The sequence below is a fragment of the Typopeltis vanoorti genome, chromosome 13 (assembly GCF_054136105.1).
Source record: "Typopeltis vanoorti isolate ZY-2024b chromosome 13, IOZ_Tvanoo_1.0, whole genome shotgun sequence".
NCBI classification, from domain to species: Eukaryota; Metazoa; Arthropoda; class Arachnida; order Uropygi; family Thelyphonidae; genus Typopeltis; species Typopeltis vanoorti.
In genome coordinates this window covers 48,331,065-48,352,505 of record NC_143561.1, presented here as the reverse complement: position 1 = coordinate 48,352,505, position 21,441 = coordinate 48,331,065, and the positions used below count along the sequence as shown (strand labels likewise).

Below are 21,441 nucleotides of genomic sequence, written 5' to 3'. Positions count from 1 at the left end.
GGATCTACACCATCACTATTGGTTAGAAATTTTGAAAGTGAATTAGAGAATGAATCTGGTATTTCAGTCACTTCAAATAACACAGAAAAAAAAAGTATAAATTCCAACCAACATCAAACAGCTGCTTCAAGCATAGGATTTTCTACAGCTTCAGGTAAGTCTGTTATTATATCTGATGAAGCTTTGAAGAAAGCTAAAAATTTATTTAGTGAGGCAGTAAACAAGAATGAAAAGTTTGAAGAAAAGACTTTATATGCTGAATACTGTAAAGGTGTCAAAAATGAATTAACGCATCCACTTCCTTTTGGAGAAAACAGTAACTCGTATTCATCAAATGAATTGGAAAAAGGTAATACAAATGAAAAAAATTCATTTTCTACTAGATTTTATTCCACATCTGATATGGCAATACATATATCTGAGGCAGACCGGCCAAATTCAGTGCAAAAACTAGAGAATTCAAAAACTATCCCTTCCAAATTAAAAGTAAACTATGATACTAAACACTGTCAAATTAATACAGGTATTTCAGAGATGACTATAGAATCTTCAACTGCTTCAGGAAACATCATTAACCTATCAAGTGAACAACTGATTAAAACTAATCCTGTATGTAATGAAGAAAGTAAATCATTTAGAAATGATGACCAGCTTCAAAATAAGCACAGTAGAGAAAATTGCGAAGAAAGGAGACATTCTTTTGACAGCACAGAAATCTGTTATGCTGCTGTGGATAGAGAGAAAGAAGGCCAGGATATATTACAGAATAAAGATTGTAAAACTTATAATAATAGGGATTTAGGAATGGAAACTTATGATAAAACAAAAGTTGAGCCGATGATCTCTACTGATCAGTATCCAGTATCTAAATCAGAACTTAATTTTCAGAAAAATTCAGTAGAAAGGCCAGAATTTCTTTCAAAAATGGAAAACTGTGAATCATTCAGATCTTCTCCAACTAATGTTTTAAGTGACAGGCAACATAGAAAAAATATTTTAAAACCTATAATTTCATCTGACTTTTCAGATTGTCAGACACCAAAATTTGATAATATGGCACCATTATTTCATTTTCAGAATACAGTAGCAGATAATTACAAATATCCACATAAAAATTATGACAGAGTGATGAAATCTACTTCTATGCTTATTAACACACTGAAGAGAGACTCAAGTAAATGTAAAACATATGATGATGTTCCATTGAAAAAAAAACGAATTGACGAGCAGCAATTAAATAAACCATTTCATGTTCCTGATGATATCAGTAGAACAAATTGTAATTTGGATTCTGCTCATTTAAATTCTAATAGCTCATTGCCAGAACTATCAGTTGTTGAACTGAGAGTACAGGCAAGGAAAGATCAAGAGGAAAGAATCAAGATGAAGAAAAATAAAGTGAAATCACTTGCTGGAAAATTGTGGACCATAAGAAACACAAAATCTAACCAGAGGATGTCATTTAATGATGTAGTAGGTGGTATTCGACCATCTCATTTAGAAAAAGAGAAGGTAAGAAATTATTCTTAGTGCTTTAATTAATCATGTTGTTGAATTTTTTTAATTCATTATTATTTATAATCACAGTAATCATGTGACTTTTGATCTCTTCATGGTGAGTAATAAGTTTAAATGGATACATACATGTTAAAGATATAACATCGAAAACAGGAAGATCACTCTAAGATTAATGGGTGGAACTAAACATGCACTACTTCTCTTTACTGGAGATGGCAGTTATAGTGTAATATAAGGAGAGATGTGTCTGAACAAAGTGGAAACATTGCTTCTGAGGAAAGCTTGCATCTATTCTTAGTTAGTTCAGGTCAATCAGCAGTATGAGCAAGTCACCCAAGTTGGTTGTTATGAAGGGAGGGTATTCGTCTTAAAGTTGAGACTTCAGGTTGGTTCCCACTTTTGGCTTTACTTGATAGACTCTCTTCTATTTCAGAATTCTGAAAAAAGAGCTCCTTAAATTCTGATCTCCAATTCCTTCCTTAAATTACTCTTAACCAGTCCCTTGCATAGGTCTCCCTATTCTACATCTTGAAATATTTTTTCAAACCAGTTTGAAACTGGTTTGAAAAAATATTGAAACACTTCTCTCATACAAGACAGCAGGAGGAAATATCCTGCTGTCTTGTATGAGACCAACTAACTCACCTTCAGTTGAAATGGGCCTTTTATTTCAGAGAAGTGTTAATTGAATCATCCACAAGTTTCCCTTCCCTTTTTCTCTTAACCACCTTACCAACCATTATGGATCAAATACGGATTCTCATATGCTTCGTATCCATCATATATTTCAATGTAATATCAATGGTATTACAATTTTAATATGCACTTCGCATCCATGATAACCTTGACGTCTCTCTCTCTCTCTCTCTCTCTCTCTCTCTCTCTCTCTATATATATATATATATATATATATATATATATATATATATATATATATATATATATATATATATATATATATATATATATATATATATATATATTCACTTTACAAACATCTGTAGCATCAACAGTAACTTAAATGATGTGCATCATCATCATCTTCACTCATCCAAAACTGATGTTTCGTTTCTAACTGAACTCCAGATTGCTACTAAATCGACTGCATCTAATCTTATGTGGTAGAGATGTGTCTGCACAAAGTGGAAACATTGCTTAGCTCTTCAGATTACACCCTTTGTGACTCCTTCCACCATAAGGGAGGTACTTGTGCTTATATACATTCTGATTTTCCTTGCCAAAAGATGTCTAACCTAGAAACTCACTACAACAATGCCTCCTCTGTCTTAAAATTTCTTTACTGCATTGTTTTTCATTTGCTACCTCTACCGTTCTCTCAGTATTTCCTAGGACTTGACTTCCTATTTTTAAAGCTGGCTGGATTTCACACAACCAACATTTCCAAACTGAAGTCATCCTTGTTTTTATGATTATAATTCTATATCATTGTCTATAATTCTAATTGGCTTCCTTTTTCAAATTTCACTGACCAAGCTGGAAGAGAAGCAGATATTTTTGCTGTAAGCAATGACTTAAAACAGGTCATTCATCACCCTACCCGAATTCCTGACAATCCTCTTCATTCATCTAACACTTTTGATCATTTCTTAACTAGTTCTCCTTCCAGGTACTCTGTTCAAGTGACTGCTCTTCTAGGCAATTCAGACCACAATCTTATCCAAGTTTCGTCTCCGGTGGAACGTCTATCCTTCAGCCATTTGCAACCTCACATGCTCTGGCACCACAACAATGCCAAGTGAGAAGACTTACATGATTCTTACTCCTCTTTTCCATTGTCAGACTGCTGTTTTCATTCTTCTGATCCAGATATCTGTTGTGGTCTTGTTACAGAAATAATCTGTATTGGAATGAAAACTTTCATTCCTCACTCTGTTCAAATTCTCCAATCCATATCTGAACCATGGTTCTCCAAAAAAGTGTGCTAGGGCTGTCCGGGAAAAGCAAACAGCCTTTCACAAGTGGCTTGAGACCAAAACACCAACCCACTCTATTCACAGCCTACATAGTTGCCTGCAACACTTGTAAAAGAGCAAAGTCTAAATTTAACAAACATAAATGTAGAAAACTCATGTTTGTGAGATTGCCAGTCATGCCTTCTGGTCCTTAGCCAGAGCCATCGAGTGCAACTTTTGTCCATCTGTGCTTCTTCCTCTATCTCACCCTAACAGTAGCACTGTAACATCACCTAAAGACAAGGCTTTAGGTGATGCTACATGATGTCTTGGCTTCATTATTATCTATCAACTCCTACATAGATGACCATGGCAGATTACCTCCTTCCTTGCCTAGAACATTGTATCTCATGCCTCCTGTGACCTGCCAGAAAGACAGAAGAAGAATCTTAAATAACTTACATACGAACAAAGACGATCAGTCTTGACGGAATTCCACCCATTGTGCTCAAGAGATGTCCTCCTGAACTAACACCTGTTCTCCCCATCATCTATTCACTAAACTGTACTCAGCTGGCATCCACCCTTCAGTATGGAAGAAAGCTCATAAACTAACTGTATATGAGCTTTCTTCCATTTGGAAGAAATGAATTTGAATCTCACCATGTTTGTGATTGTCTGTAGGTAGGAAATGAATTTCAAAGCCTAGTGTGAGACCACTGCCCTGTTTATTGGAGGCTTGAAGTGGCTTGAAAAAGTTCCATGTTTGGTCTCTAGAGTAGGGTTTCTGGAATATGTAAAAAATAAAAATAAAAAATAGAAAAAAAAAAAACTGTCTTCTGTATGGGAGACATCTTGCCTTGTTTCTTGTTGCGGATATTTTATCATTTCAGAGGACTCAGGACTTGAAATGTCCTGAGTAGAAACTGTCATCTGTATGAATCATTTCAATGCTCTACCACAGTACTTCATGCTTGAATTCTGTTGTATGTGCTATATAAGTTGACTTCCTTTTGCTTGGATATCTCTACAAGCATGTTCAAAACAGTAATGATCTGTTGCTTTCTAATTCAAAAGTGAATTTGATCTCAGAATGAAAATTGTTTAGGCAAGAGAAAAATTCTTGTAGTTGGTTAATGGAGCCTGGCCAGATGATGAGAATATCATCAACATACCAGTCAGGTTGTGTTCCATGGTGCTGTAAGGCAGTTTTTTCGTAAACCACTCAATAAATATTGTTGCTCAGTTATCTCAGTTCCATCCTGCTCAAGAATGGTTATAACAAAACATTGGTCAATAAAATCCTATGTCGATCTCCTAGATCCTAGACAACCATTCCTTTGAATACTTGTAGCTATAAGCAACAAGTTTTCAAAGTGGCAGTTCTTCCTTATATTTGGTTAATCACAGACAAGATTTCAAAGTTGTTACATCAACAACATATGGAGGTTGCCTTCTCCTCAGCAAGATTTCTAATCTCCTTAGTCCTCCAAAATGTCCCCATCCACAATTTAAGAAACCTGGCATTCACAAGATCATCTATGCCTGTGGATTTGTTACATAGGATAAATGGGCAGGTCAGGAGAGATTCACATGTCAGAACATTTCAAGGATGTAGAGAATAAAAGAGAACTCAAATCAGGAATGGCAATACATACAGTAGAATCCAGACACGAAGTCTTTTGATAGCACACCACACTGAAATAATCCATATAGAGTATAGTTTCTACTCCAAAATGTTTGCTGCCAAAAGACTTCATCTCTGGATTCTGTTGTATGCATTGCCATTCCTGATTTGAGTTCTCTTTTATTCTCTACATCCTTGAAATGCTAAAATATCCACAATAGTGGAACGAGAAACAAGGCATGACATCGCGGCAAGTTTGGACTTCTCTCTCATTAAACATATAGCCCGTATGGAAGCCAGTGGTGCACCCAAGTCATGAGTCATCAAGTGTCCACATAGCACATACATACATTTCATTTTTATTATCTTTATTCAGATATTTTATTATTATTATTATTTTCCTGACTCCCCATGGAGTCACAAGACTCATCGCAGGAGATCAACATTAGTGAACACAGTCTATCATACCATTCCTTAAAATCATCCACAGGCTGCACATTCACTACCCTCTCAGGCAATGCATTCCATGCTCCATGCAAAAAACTTCTAATCCTTTTACTGACCACCTCCTTTTGCATCTTCCAGGGATGGCCTCTTGTCCTTGTTCCTTTCCTTCATTCTACCATATGAAAAATCTCCTGAGTGTTAATACGATACTAACTAACCTTTCAAGAGCTTTAATGTCTTGATCATACCCCCTCCCCCATTGCCATCCATCCACCAAACTCTGAAGTCTGCAAGCCCTCACTCTCTCTTCATAATCAATGTTGTACAGTCTTTACATCATTTTTGTTGTGTGTCTCTTACTAACTTCCTATCTACAATTTTCCTCCAAATCAGTCTGTTACTTGTCAAGACTCCGACATTATCAGATCTTATATTTCTATCGTCCAAGGCACTTTGTGTTGAAAGTTTATTTTTCACTTGGTTAGAGTATAATAAATTTAGTTTAATCCTTTATCCAAGTGTGAGCAAACAAAGTTTGCGCCTGAAAGTATCTTCAGGACTGGGTTAAGGTGGTACAACACCAGGGCAACTCGTTGCAAAGGTGGAGCAAGGTACCAACACTCCTAAATTTATTATACTCTAACCAAGTGAAAAATAAACTTTCAACATCTTTCTCTAAATCCAGAGTAATTTATTAAAAAAGGGTGGCACACCAATTGGCAATTCCTATAGGTAGAGATGATCTGCTGATGCTTCTGCCTGATATCTCCACTTGGGCCTGGCTCCCACTGAAGAGACCTCAATAAAGTTCGAAATTAGTCTGGGTAGTGGCCCTTCCCTTAATGCATAACATTAGACATATCCGCAAGGAGATGTGTTTTGCATTATAGGAGATACTGAGATAGGAGTGTTGGTAGCTTGCTCCACCATTACAACGAGTTGCCCTGGTGTTGTACCACCTTAACCCAGTCCTGAAGATACTTTCAGGCGCAAACTTTGTTTGCTCACACTTGGATAAAGGATTAAACTAAATTTATTATACTCTAACCAAGTGAAAAATAAACTTTCAACATCTTTCTCTAAATCCAGAGTAATTTATTAAAAAAGGGTGGCACACCAATTGGCAATTCCTATAGGTAGAGATGACCTGCTAATGCTTCTGCCTGATATCTCCACTTGGGCCTGGCTCCCACTGAAGACACCTCAATAAAGGTCGAAATTAGTCTGGGTAGTGGCCCTTCCCTTAATGCATAACATTAGACATATCTGCAAGGAGATGTGTTTTGCATTATAGGAGATACTGAGATAGGAGTGTTGATAGCTTGCTCCATCTTTGTAATGAGTTGCCCTCGTGTTGTACCACCTTAACCCAGTCCTGAAGATACTTTCAGGCGCAAACTTTGTTTGCTCACACTTGGATAAAGGATTAAACTAAATTTATTATAAAAAAAAAAGGCACTTTGTACCGTATCAATCCACCTATATCTTGGTCTTCCTCTGGGTCGTTTTGCTGCCAACCTGGCAGAGAACACTTGTTTTGCTAATCTTTCCTCGCCCATTCTGTTTAAGTGATCATACCATCTGAGATTAGCTCTGCTAACGCATTCCTGGATGCTGACAATGTCAAGTTCTTTCCTAATATCGTCGTTTTTAATATGATATTGCCATTGATGCCATCTGTTCACGCCTCTAATCTTTCCCAGAACTCGTATATCTGCGGTCTCTAGTCTTTGGTCAAGTGTTTTACTTCTGACCCAGCTCTCAGATCCATAAGTTAAAACTGGTTTGAACACTGTCTTGTATACAGCTAATTTAGTGTTCCGACTAATTTCTCTCTTATTCCATATGAATTTATTCAATTGACTTCCTACCATACCAGCTTTGTTGATTCTGTTGTCTATTTCCATATTTAATTTACCATCGTCACTAAAAATCGTGCCTAAGTAGCTGAAATGTTTTACTTGTTCCACAGGTTCTCCATTCTCAGTTGACATTTTCAACGATTCTACCTATTTTCATTGTCTTTGTCTTTTTATTGCTGACCTTCATATCATATCTATTACAACAGTTATTCAATTTAGTCAGGGAATCTTGCAAACTTGTAGCGAATTTATTTAGGAGTATAACATCATGCACATAAAGCAAAGAGCTGACATTAACATCTCCAATTCTGATATCATGTTTAATACCACTTTCCTTCATAATGTGATCCATATAGATAATGAATAACAGAGGGGATAATGTATATCCTTGTCTCACACCAGATTTAACATTAAACCATCTTCCTGTACTTCCTTCAATTCTAACTGCTGATTTACAACTCAAATAAAGACTAAGTATTGCTTGATATAATGTCCCATTGACACCATATAACTGTAGTGTTTTGAATAGCTTCTCTCTTGGCACCATGTCGTATGCCTTTTCCAGATTGATAAAACTTAAATACAGATCTTTGTTATATTCCCGTGCTTTCTCGACTATTTGTCGTAAAGTGAAGTTCTGATCCTGACAGCCTCTATTTGGCCTGAATCCAGCTTGATCTTCACCAAGCATTTCTTCCACAATTCTTCTCAACCGTTTATCAAGTATACTTGCATAGATCTTGCCAGGAACACTCAGTAGGGAAATACCTCTGTAATTCTCACATTCAATTTTATTTCCCTTTTTATCTATGGGTACTATTAGTGCTCTACTCCGATCATCAGGAATTCGTCCCTCTGTCCAGGCCTTCTGAACTATGCAGTGCAGCCACTGTAAGACTTTTCTACCACCATTCTTCAGCATTTCTGGTCGAATATCATCTACTCCTGCTGCCTTTCCCCATTTCAAGCCTTTGATGTTTTTTTCTATTTCAAGTACTCTATGGGAGGAGTTATACTGGAGGAAGTAGGGGAGACAAGAAATCTGGGGTTGATGATTGATAGAAACCTGAAATTTAGGGGACAAATTGCAAAGATGGTGAAGGTAACACAGAGGATTGCTGCAATAATGAGAAGGACACTGACCTCCAGAGATAAAACAGTTCTCATTCTGTTGCATAAGACCCTGAGCAGACCACACTTGGACTATTGTTCTCAGATTTGGTCCCAGGATTTGAAGGGGATAAATTAACTGTGGAAAGGGTACAAAGGCAGATAACAAAGATGGTTTCAGGACTGTACAATTATAGTTATGAGGATTGGCTGAGGGAATGTGGACTATAGAGTTTGGTGGATAGAAGAAGGAGAGGTGATATGATTGAGACTTTTAACTGTTGAGATGGTTACAGAGTTGACACTGGGGAGTTCTTTTGCTTGGTTGAACTGCAGGAAGGATGATGACAAGAGGCCATCCCTTGAAGTTACGAAAGGAAATTGTGAGCAAGAGGGTGAGGAGTGGTTTCTTTGTATAGAGGGTGGTTGAACCGTGGAATGCATTGCCTGATAGAGTGGTGAGGTCAGTGAGTTTAAGGAGTGGTACAATTGACTTTATGTTTCCTAGGAGGGACCTCCCACAATGAGCCTTTTGACTCCATGTAGGCCTGAATAATAATAATAATAATTAAGTATGGATATATGCATTCCTGACTGTATGCCTGTTGAGTGTTTTTTACCACCGTGTTGTCACTGTTTGTTTCATTTTGGAATTTTTCGAAGTAATTACTCCATACTTCAAGGATATCTTTGTCTCCTGTTTTCATGTCACCTTTATCATCTCTAACTCCTTTTACAGCACTCTTTCCTCCATTTCTAAGCTTCTTCCACAACCTCCAGAATATCTTACCACCTTCTTGATATTTATTTTTGATGTTCTTGCCAAAGTCCTCCCATGACTTGTTTAGCTAGTTTTACACAGTGTTTAGCTTTCTTACATTTGTCTTTGTATTCTCTAAGAGCACAAGCTGACTTATTTGCCAGGAACTTTTGATACACTTTCTTTTTTTCCTTCACTGCCTCTTTAACTTCCTGTGTCCACCATGGAGTTCTGATTTTTCTATCCTTGCAGATAACCTTACCACATACCTCTCTGGCTGAATCAATCAGGGTTTTCTTCAAGGCTTGCCACTGAATCTCCAAGGTTTGGTTTGGTTCCTGTTCTCAAACTCTTTCATTTTTTCTTCAATAATCTTTTTGTATTTTACATTTTTGGAAATTATGGAGACAACTACCGTGTTTGAATAAAAACTTTAGTTTACTATTACTAAAATTTTACAATTCGACGTTTCGACCTTTATGTCAAGGTCATCTTCTGGAGCGTACAAATATACACAGGAAACAAGCTATACTACAATCATACTGGTTCGTTAAAGACACTGACTAACCGCTACCACAATTGTTGGCCTGACCTCTGGTGAAAAGAAAAAAAAGAAAAAAAAAAAAATTTATACATCAACGCTAAAGTCCTATTATTTGTGTTGTCTACTATATACATATATTAACATTATATTAACATCATTCCAGCCAGTTGGGGTGGAATGGTTTCTAATAATAGCAGATTAGCTAGAGTCCTGACTTATGTTGAATCTTTCAAATTAGGTTGGCTGAATGTGTGCCATCCAGATCCTTGGAATTTTCATACCATCTTTATTGTTGATATTTGGGTGGTTTATCAGGATTTCGCAGGATTCTTTAAATTTTCTTTCGTACCATGTTTTTGTCGGTGTAAGGAGCAGGTGCTTTTCCAGTTGATTTGGTGTAAGGTGTTGAGTGCGTGGTCTGAGAGGCCTGCTTCACCATAATGGTTATATTTAATGTGTCTAATGTGTTCTTTTTTGCGTATAGGGATTGTCCGTCCTGTTTCACCAATGTACGGTAAGTTACAGGTGCAGCGGAAACCCACTAAACTTAAAACCATATTCGCTCCCGTTCCTAGACACACTAGTGTCTAGGAACGGGAGCGAATTTTGGTTTTCTATTTCGATGGTAAATTGTATGCGTTCGTGTTGTTTGTTTAGGTGGCTAAGGAATGTGTTTAGTGTTTGTCGGCTGTGCGGCCAGATCGCGAACACGTCGTCAACGTATCTGAGCCAGATTGTCGGTCGAAGCGTGGCTTCGACCGACATTCGCTCCCGTTCGCTCCCGTTCCAAATTTCGCTCCCGTTTTTAGACACACTAGTTACACGTCTTTCTTCAGGCAATCTATCCTTCACGGTCTACTGAAAACCGACACACACGGGCCAATACATACATGCGAATTCATATCACCACCCAGCACAAAAATATGGAGTCATAAACACCCTTAAAAACAGAGCCACAACTATTTGCTCTAACCAGCAGGCCCTGAAACAAGAACTAAAAATCATTAGTGACACATTCATAAACAATGGCTATAACAAAAATACTGTCAATAAAATACTATATAAAACCACAACAAAAACGAATCTAGACTACAGTAAAACCATAGCCATCCCATACATTAAAGGGTTATCAGAAAAAATCAACAGAATCCTACAACATTATAACCTTAATGCCACCTTTAAACCACCCACTAAACTTAAAACCATATTCAGCTCCTCTAAGGACCCTCTCCTCCCATTAGCACATCCTGGAGTCTATTGCATCCACTGCACCTGTAACTTACCGTACATTGGTGAAACAGGACGGACAATCCCTATACGCAAAAAAGAACACATTAGACACATTAAATATAACCATTATGGTGAAGCAGGCCTCTCAGATCATACACTCAACACCTTACACCAAATCAACTGGAAAAGCACCTGCTCCTTACACCGCACAAAAACATGGTACGAAAGAAAATTTAAAGAATCCTGCGAAATCCTGATAAACCACCCAAATATCAACAATAAAGATGGTATGAAAATTCCAAGGATCTGGATGGCACACATTCAGCCAACCTAATTTGAAAGATTCAACATAAGTCAGGACTCTAGCCAATCTGCTATTATTAGAAACCATTCCACTCCAACTGGCTGGAATGATGTTAATATAATGTTAATATATGTATATAGTAGACAACACAAATAATAGGACTTTAGCGTTGATGTATAAATTTTTTTTTTTTTTTTTTTTTTTTCCTTTTCACCAGAGGTCAGGCCAACAATTGTGGTAGCGGTTAGTCAGTGTCTTTAACGAACCAGTATGATTGTAGTATAGCTTGTTTCCTGTGTATATTTGTACGCTCCAGAAGATGACCTTGACATAAAGGTCGAAACGTCGAATTGTAAAATTTTAGTAATAGTAAACTAAAGTTTTTATTCAAACACGGTAGTTGTCTCCATAATTTCCAAAAATGCATTCGGATCACCGTGCAAGCCTAAAAGAAAGTTTTTGTATTTTAGTTTACAGTTCACATCTGAGAGCTGCTCAACTTTTATTCCTTTTAAAACTTTCTTACATGTTATTCTTTTCAGTATAAAATTCAATTTTATCCTGCTCAAGACTATAAATAGTGATCAATTTCAAATCCTATGTACACTCTGGTGTCCTGCACCAGGGAGAAAACATCACTATCAACAATAACATAGTCAATGAGACTTTAAGGTTACTTCATCCCCCTTCAAATCCTGGTGATCAGATCTGAGCACAGAAATCCAGATGTAGTCTAATCAAAGCTTTAGATAACGGGACAAGAACACTTTTATCTCTCATGGTCAGTGTTCCCCTCAATGTTGCTGCAATTCTCTGAGATGTCTTCCCAACCTTTGTAGTATATCCTTGGAACTTTAAATCTCTATCCACAATCACCTAGGATCCCTTGTTTCCTCCACTTCTTCCAGTATAACTCCACTAAGTGAGTATGAAGCATCCCATCTTGTGAATTGCAAATTTTAAAACCTTACATTTAATTGCATTAAACTGACATCCCCCATATCTTTGCACACCCTTCCAACTTATTCAAATCCTCTTGAAGAGCTAAAACATAAGCACTATTACTAATAATCCTCCTAACCTTCACATCATCTGCAAACAACTGAACATCTTTCTCTAGTCCTGTGACAATATTTGACATAAAGATTGAACAACAGTGGTTGCAGGACTGAACCCTGTGGAACCTTGCATGTACATTTTGATCTTTACTTGCTTTTAGCTTAATTTTTTATTTTATTCCCTACCCTTGACAATATGAAACACAGCTATATTACAAAACTGGTCAAATGTCTGATTAAATATTTTTTTTTATTATCAAGTTGTTTTTACTGTCATATGGCATACCAGCACTACAATTGATTATTTGGGCTTGCTTTCCATCAAAATGGACTGGTTAAAAACATTTGAAATCAACAAACATATTATGCTAATTTGATCTTAGCTTTCTTGGTGCCATCTTAAACAACGACAAGAGCTTTATTGTAATATTTCAGAAAATTAGGCATTAAGTATATTGTGCAAACTATATAGGTGCTTTTGAAGATGGCTTGTTATTTTGAATAATAATAATAACTTACTAAAATAAAAAGCCAAAAGGCTTCACTTCAGCAATGCAAAATTATAAAAATCAGGTGGATATTAAATCCAGCATTATTTCAAAGCCAAATACAGAAATAGAGAATACAGAAAGCCTTTTGGCTCTTTATTTTAGTAAATACTTTTATGCACCGACCAAGAGTTTGCTTACAAAAAATGCACCTCTCTCTCTGATGTTTCAAGTTCCTTAGTACTGAGAGTTTTTGCTCTCTTAAGGTTTCTGCCTGATCTCTGATGAAAACCAACAGTTTGAAACAGCTGTCAGGCCAGTGAACCCTTATCAAAATGGACCAATAGGGGGTGAATATATAGACGCTGTCATAGTGAGCATGTCTTCTATAAGGTCCCGCTAGGGCAACTCGTAAATATTGGCGTATTCCTAAACTCTGTTCAAATTTCATACGAAACTTTATAGTTTCTGTATTTGGCTTTGAAATAATGCTGGATTTAATATCCACTTGATTTTTATTATAATAACTTATATTTATTTCATTTAGAAGATGAATATAATGAAAATTATATTTTCTCTTTAGCTCTATGAAGCAGGCATCAGAAAATCTGTATTGTCTCTTAATGCAAATAATTCTGAGCATTATATATTTGATGGAAAGGATTATTTTGGACAGAATGTGAACATGTTTGTTGAAATAAAATTAGGAGATGGAGCTAGACTTATTTTAAATGATCATGATCAAGCAGGAAAAAATGAATTTTGCCAGTAAGTATAATATATAATTTAATAAATATATTTTATTTTTGTTGATATATCATCATCATTAAATTCCTTAAATGTACTCTCAACAGGTGTTCAGGATATTATGATAGTACTACATGAAAGCAGCATCTGATCCATAGTGGGAGATGCAAACAGTATCTGTTCCCCATGTTAGGGGGTGGCTGAATGAACTGTTAAGGTTGGTCAGATGCGTGTTGATGTGCTGACTGTAAAAACAAAACACAATTGAAATCTGGTGCAACATGGAAGTAAAAAGGAAAAGTACAACATGCTGGTTTGGATGTCACCCAGATAAATGAGGTCTGCATACCCAACTGAGCAATCAGGGATTGAGTCAACAAGTCAGCTACTGAAAGAAGAGCGATAAAATTAAAACCAGCAAGAGACAAGCCTTCGGTAGGAACATGGAATGTCTGTACTTTATGGGCTCCGGGAAAGCTAGATTTACTTTGCAAGCAGATGGAGTGATACTAGAGTGACATCCTTGGATTAGCGGCATTGCATTGCACAGAGTCAGGGGAGATGAGAAGTGGAAGAATTATCTGGTCTGGCAGTAGTATAAACATGAAGCAGGAATTGGATTTCTTCTAAGTAAAAAAAGGAAGAGAAGCATTATCAGGATACAAACCAGTAAATGATAAAATAATAATGGCAAGATTTTCAGCAAAATCATTTAACATTGCAGCAATTCAGGTCTATTCACTTATTTCGTTAAGTACTGAAGAAGAATTATTATTCTATAGCAACTTGGAAATAATAGTTGAAATCAGTACCAAGGAAAGATATATTAAGTATTGGAGGAGATTGGAATGCAAAGATTGGAAAGGACAATGAAGGATGTGAAAGAACAATGGGCAAATATGGACATGGAGAAAGCAATGGTTGAATTTGCCTTGAAGCATGACATGGTAATTTGTAATACACATCCATTCAGTACTGTCGAATGTTTCAAGGAGCGGAAATGGAATCGGATCATATCTTAGTCATTGCCAATGTCAAGCTGAAACTCAAGTGACAAGTAAAATCGCGGTTTCAGAATCAGAGAGATATGAAGACATTGAGTGAGGAAATTACAGGGAAGTATATAGGAAAGTGCTCAAGGAAGAACTGAAATTAATTAAGAAAAATGAACTGGAAAATAGAAACAATAAAGTGGTGTCTGCAATGAAGAAAGCAGTGGAACAAACAGTCCCTGAGACAAAAAAAGCCAAAGGAGACATTAAAGATAATTCAAGAAAAAAGAACTTTAAAGATTAGGAGAGAAATCTCTGTGGAAATGGAAGAACAGTATAGAGCAGAATGCAATGAAGTGAAGAAAGCAGTTGGGAGAGAAATCAAAATGGCTAGAGGAAGGGTGCGAGGATATCAATAAATACTTGGGTGAATATGCGACAAGAGAAGTCTGTAAGATGATCAGAAACATTAACAAGAACTGGAGTCCAAAGCAGAGAGCCATAAATAATGAAGGTGGTCAAATCTTGATGAATACAGAAGAAACAGGAGAGAGAGAGAGTTTCACAAGATACTACTACTAGATACTGCTCAGAGTTATATAGGACCTGTACAGGGAGATGTTGAGGTCTAAAAGAAGTTAATTGAAGGAAATATCACCACTAAGCACACTATACTGAGGGATGAGGTTTTAAAAGCAGTAAAACATCTGAAAAACTATAAAAGCCCTGAGAATGATGAGATCACTAGAGAGATGTTGAAGCATGATGGCAAGGTGATAATAGACAAACTGTACTGGTTATGTAACATGGCATGGGATTCCTCTTATGCAAAACACCAAAAGAATGGACAAGATCAATCCTAATACCTATTCACAAAAAAGGAAGTAAAATGGGCTGCAAAAATTACAGAACAGTAGCTCTGATGACTCATGTGGGAAAAGTACTTATGATGACATCAACAGAAAGAATAATGTAACCAATGGAAGAAAATCTGGAAGAAGAGTAAGCAGGATTTGAAGAGACAGAAGTATCGTGCACCAAATACTAATGTTAAGATTAATTGTGAAGAAAGCTTTACCTAAAATGTTTATACCTAATTTGCTTACTTTCAGAAAGCATTTGACAGTATAGATCAGAAAGTGGTATGGACGGTACTCAAATCTTATGGGGTGAACAAGAACGTGCTATGTCTCTTGTAGAACATCAATGACAATGCAGACGCTGCTGTGAGAAACTGTGGAAAATAGGAAGATGGTTCCGGACAATAAGAGGCATGAGATAAGAAGACCCAATATCCCCCAAGCATCTTTATCCTGCTTTTAGAAATAACAATGGATAATATAAAGGGAATTAGAATTACAATTCAAGGTACTAAGATATGCAATTTGCAGATGACAGTCATTATTGAAGAAAATGAAGAGGAACTAGAAGGAATAGTGCTGAAGTTAAGTGAAGAAGGAAAGAGATATGGGCTGATAATGAACATCGATAAAACAAAAGCAATGATATTCAGAGAGAGAAGAGGATGAAAAAGCAAATAATGGTTAGTGAACAAGATCTGGAAGAGGTTAGGAACCTCACATATCTAGGAAGCAACATAGTGCATGATTTAGACTTTAAGAAAGAAAGAAATAAAATCCCAGATAACAAAAACTAAAGCAAACCCATAGGCAATGGACATAATATGGAAAAGTAAGTCATTGAGCCCTCCCATAAAGCTGAGACTGCTGAAAACATGCATATTCACAAGTGCTCTCTATGGTTGTGATGTTGGGTAATGGTCAAAGACGCTGTGAGATGAATATTAACTTTTGAAAGAACAAACATAATATAGAAAGATTCTTTGAATTGGATGGGTACAAAAAAGTAAATGAAGATGAACTGTATCGCAAAGTAAAATAATGCAGAAAATAATTCATGGCCATATCTGCAGAATGGATAACAGTAGAATGATCAAAACCTTGATGTTTGGTACAATGGATGGTATAAATAGAAGAGGATGGCCAATGCAAGAGTGGATAGATGTCAAAGAGTGGTGTGAAAAGAGTTTGTAGGATTTGAGTCATCTGATGTGGACAGAGTGGCAAAGGATGGTGAAACAGCCATTGGACTCATGGTAGATGACTACATGAAAAGTGAGCTTCCTATCATCAGTTTTCCTTCAAATTAGTCTGTTATCCATCAGGACTCCAGTATTATCAGATCTTATTTGGTCTTTTAAAGTACTTCATCAATCCACTATGACCTTGAACTTTATCTAAGACTTTTTCTGTCATTAAAAACACTTGTTTTCACCTTTCCTTTCTCATTCTGTTTAACTGACCATACCACTTTAAAGTACCACTGCTCACACATACTCACGAATGCTAATAATCTCAGGTTCTCTCCTAATATTTTTAATATGATTCTGCTAATGATGGAATCAGTTCACTCTTCCAACATTTCTAAAATTCTCATATCTGTAGTCTCCAGCCTTAGATCAACTGTTTTATTTCTAACTAAACTCTCACACCAGGAAGTAAAATTGATTTGAACACTTAACTGGTAATTAGTTTACGGAATTAACAACGCATATAAAGTATATTAATTAAAGGCAACTTTAATGAATAACTTCTATATTTTGGCAACGTCACGTTGCCATCTTCAGGAACATAAAGATATGGTATGTGCATGCAGGCACTAACAAAAGCAAATGAGGAAGAAAGCAAAAACTAATATTGTTCCTAAAGTCCTAATGGTGCCCTCTGCCTGCTAATTTGGTTGTCTTGGCCGTTGGGCTGAAGTTCTCATAATGTAAGTCTCCCAAATTTGGGGTAGTTTCATGCACCCAAATTTGTTGAGGTTTGGAACGTTTTTTAGAGCTGCTGATGATTCCTTGCATAATCTTTCGTACTTAAACTTACTGCTGTGTATTATTTTAGTTTTCTTCCAACGAATTCTATGGTGTGTATTTAAGGCATGGTCTGCCAGCCCAGAGCAGCTGTACTGGTGAAACCAGATGTAGTCTTTGTGTTCTGAAATCCTGATATTTGTTGTCCTGCCTGTTTGGCCAAAGTAGAACAATTTGCAGCTGCAAGGGACCTGGTATACACCAGGTAGGTCTAGGGGAAGTGGTTGGTCTTTGGTAGAGCGAATAAGGGATGCCAACTTTTTATATGGCCTGTAACAAGAAGTAAGGTCATATTTTTTGAGGATATTCCTGGATGTAGGGGATGGTGATAGATTTGGTGTAATCTTTATTGTGGAGGGGGGGGGGGGTTGTGGTTTATTGGTTTTAGTATTTTTTGGGGGTTATAGCCATTGGCTAAGAAAGTGTTGAGGATGTGGTTTAGTTCAGTAGTTAGGGCCTTGTCATCTGAGCAGATTAATTTTGCCCTGTTATATAGTGTTTTTATAACCCCATATTGTTGTGAGGGATGGGGTGGGATTGCTGGTGAATGTACCTGCCAGTATGGGTGGGTTTTCTGCAAACAGAAAACCAAAGATCCATCAAGCTGGCGAGTGATTAAAATTTGTAGGAAGGGGAGGGTGTTGTTTTCCTCTTTTTCTAAGGTGAACTGGACTCTGGGGTGTTGGTTGTTTAAGTGTGTTAGGAAGGAGTGGAGTGTGTCTGAGCCATGTGGCCAAATAGCAAACACATCATCCACGTAAGAAGCCAAATAGTGGGCTTTTGTGGGGCGGAGTTTAAGGCTTTCTCTTCAAAGGTCTCCATAAAGAAATTGGCCAAGGGTGGGGAAAGTGGTGAACCCATGGATGTCCCCCTATTTATCTTTTCCTTGCCAAACGAAATAGCCTGAGTTTATTGTGAACTGAAATAGGACTGAGATATCAGCCCTATTTCGGTTCAACACTTTCTTAGCCAATGGCTATAACCCCCAAAAAATCCAAAAAATACTAAAACCAATAAACCACAACCCCCTCCCCCCCACAATAAAGATTACACCAAATCTATCACCATCCCCTACATCCAGGAATATCCTCAAAAAATATGACTTTACTTCTTGTTACAGGCCATATAAAATTTTGGCATCCCTTATCCATTCTACCAAAGACCAACCACTTCCCCTAGACCTACCTGGTGTATACCAGGTCCCTTGCAGCTGCAAATTGTCCTCCTACTTTGGCCAAACAGGCAGGACAGCAAATTTCAGAACACAAAGACTACATCCGGTTTCACCAGTACAGCCGCTCTGGGCTGGCAAACCATGCCTTAGATACCCACCATAGAATTCGTTGGAAGAAAACTAAAATAATACACTGCAGCAAGTTTAAGTACGAAAGATTATTCAAGGAATCATCAGCAGCTCTAAAAAACGTTCCAAACCTCAACAAATTTGGGTGCATGAAACTACCCCAAATTTGGGAGACTTACATTATGAGAACTTCAGCCCAACTGCCAAGACAACCAAATTAGCCCGCCAGAGGGTACCATTAGGACTTTAGGAACAATATGAGTTTCTTGCTTTCTTCCTCATTTACTTTTGTTAGTGCTTGCGTGCACATACCATATCTTTATGTTCCTGAAGATGGCAACGTGACGTTGGAAATATAGAAGTTATTCATTAAAGTTGCCTTTAATTAATATATGCATTGTTAATTCCATAAACTAATTACCAGTTATGTATGACCAACATATAAATAAGCCTTGCTACTAGGTTTGAACACTGTCTTTGTATACTGCTATTTTAGTCTTTCTAAATTTTTTCATTTAACTCATACTATTCTTGTGTAGAGGCTTAAGTGCTGTGAGGACATTATGTTGGAGGTTTAATGGATTTTTTACAACACTCAAAAAGAATTAAATTAGAATTTAATACTCCTATATTTCGTCCTAGTCACTAGGACATCTACGGGGATTACAAAGACAATTAATGTAACATGCACACAAAAACTTACATTACTAAGCCCAACCACGTGGATGACACTAAAGTCCTATCTAGGTGGAGCGCCCTCTAAGGGCGGTATACCGTATATTCGGTAAACCGTATATTCGGGGGGGGGGGACTCCCCCCCCCCCCCCCCCGAATATACAGTTTTCCAAAAATCCACAAACCCAATTCCCCACTCAGACCTATAGTAGATGCCACCAATGCACCTTGTTACAGACTGTCTAAACAGCTGGCCACCTCTCTGTCTCCCCTCACCAGAAATTCAGCTTCCTATATAAAAAACTCGACCCACTTTAAAGCCCTCACAGAAAATTTAACCTTGAACAATACAGACATATTGGTAAGCTTTGATATCTCCTCTTTGTTTACCAATATTCCCTTAACTGACACTTTATCTCTCTTAGAAAACGTTTTCCCATCTGACATCTTAGATCTCTATTCCTTTGCCATCAACTCTGGGTATTTCTCTTGGAATAACAAAATCTACAAGCAGATAGAAGGAACTGCCATGGGTTCCCCCCTCTCATCCCCCCTTGCCAATTTCTATATGGAAGATTTTGAAAAATGAGCCATAGACTCAGCCCCACTCAAACCTTCTATCTGGTTAAGATATGTAGATGATGTGTTCTCCATTTGGCCTCATGGCCCAGACACGTTAGACTCTTTCCTCTGTCATCTCAATAGCCTACATCCAAGAATCCAGTTTACTATGGAAAAGAACAATTGTTTACCCTTCCTAGACACCTTAGTCATGCGCCTGCCCAATGATACACTTGCCTTCACTGTATACAGAAAACCCACACACACAGGTAGATACATTCACAAACTCTCCCACCACCACCCCTCACAACAATATGGCATCATTAAAACCCTTACCAAGAGAGCCCACAATCTTTGTTCCAGTGGAACCGCCCTCACTACTGAACTTAACCACATACACAGAACTTTCCTCTCCAATGGCTACAGCAAACACAGTATCAAAACAATAATCAATTCCTCCCCCATTCCCCATCCCTCGCGTCAACAAGAATTTAAAAATGCCATCACCATACCCTACTTCCGAGGCACTTCAGAAAAAATAGCCAACATACTAAAAAAGTATAACCTACACACAGCATATAAGGCCTACCGCAAACTTGCTACCCTTATCTGTTCTACGAAAGATCAGCTCCCTCCTCTCTCTCTGCCTGGAGTTTACAAAGTACCCTGTTCCTGTAGACAGACAGGCAGATCAGCATCCATCCGTCTGGAGGAACACAAGTCGTACATCGTTAAACACAACTATGGCCACTCAGGCTTGGCTGACCATGTTTTGGACACCACCCACAGAGTATCATGGAAGAAAACCACCATGCTCCACCACAGCAAATTCAAGAAAGAGAGACTTTTCTTAGAAGCAGCAGCAGCTCTCAGAAACCAACCAAATCTTAACAAATACGGTTGCATTAAGCTTCCGAAGATTTGGGAAACACTCATCACCAGAGGTCCCACCTTACATTCCAGGCCACCTACTACCGCCCTTAGAGGGCGCTCCACCTAGATAGGACTTTAGTGTCACCCACGTGGTTGGGCTTAGTATTGTAAGTTTTTGTGTGCATGTTACATTAATTGTCTTTGTAATCCCCGTAGATGTCCTAGTGACTAGGACGAAATATAGGAGTATTAAATTCTAATTTAATTCTTTTTGAGTGTTGTAAAAAATCCATTAAACCTCCAGCATAAAGAACTCATACTAGTTTTGGTTATCTGTTGTCTATTTCCTTATTTAATAGACAACAGAATAACCAAAATTGTGCATAAATAGCTGAATGATTTTATTTATTCTGAAGGTTCCCAATTTATGCTGCAGTTGATGCTCCTACCTATTTTTATAGTTTATCTTTTTATTGCTGATTGCATACCAAAGTAGTTGCAGCAATTATTCAATTTAGCTAAGGAAAGACTTATACTGG

At 37.4% G+C, this 21,441-nt stretch overlaps 1 protein-coding gene across 1 annotated transcript in view; it reads left to right on the top strand.

Moving 5' to 3' along the window:
• The first annotated feature begins 402 nt into the window (after nucleotides 1–402).
• The window catches only part of LOC150100122 (breast cancer type 2 susceptibility protein-like), a 244,572-nt gene continuing 223,533 nt past the window's right edge, over nucleotides 403–21,441 (top strand). The window contains exons 1-2 of the mRNA XM_090402598.1: nucleotides 403–1,512; nucleotides 13,445–13,629. Coding sequence (XP_090258724.1) covers nucleotides 403–1,512; nucleotides 13,445–13,629 — 1,295 coding nt within the window. The remainder of the gene's footprint in view (nucleotides 1,513–13,444; nucleotides 13,630–21,441) is intronic.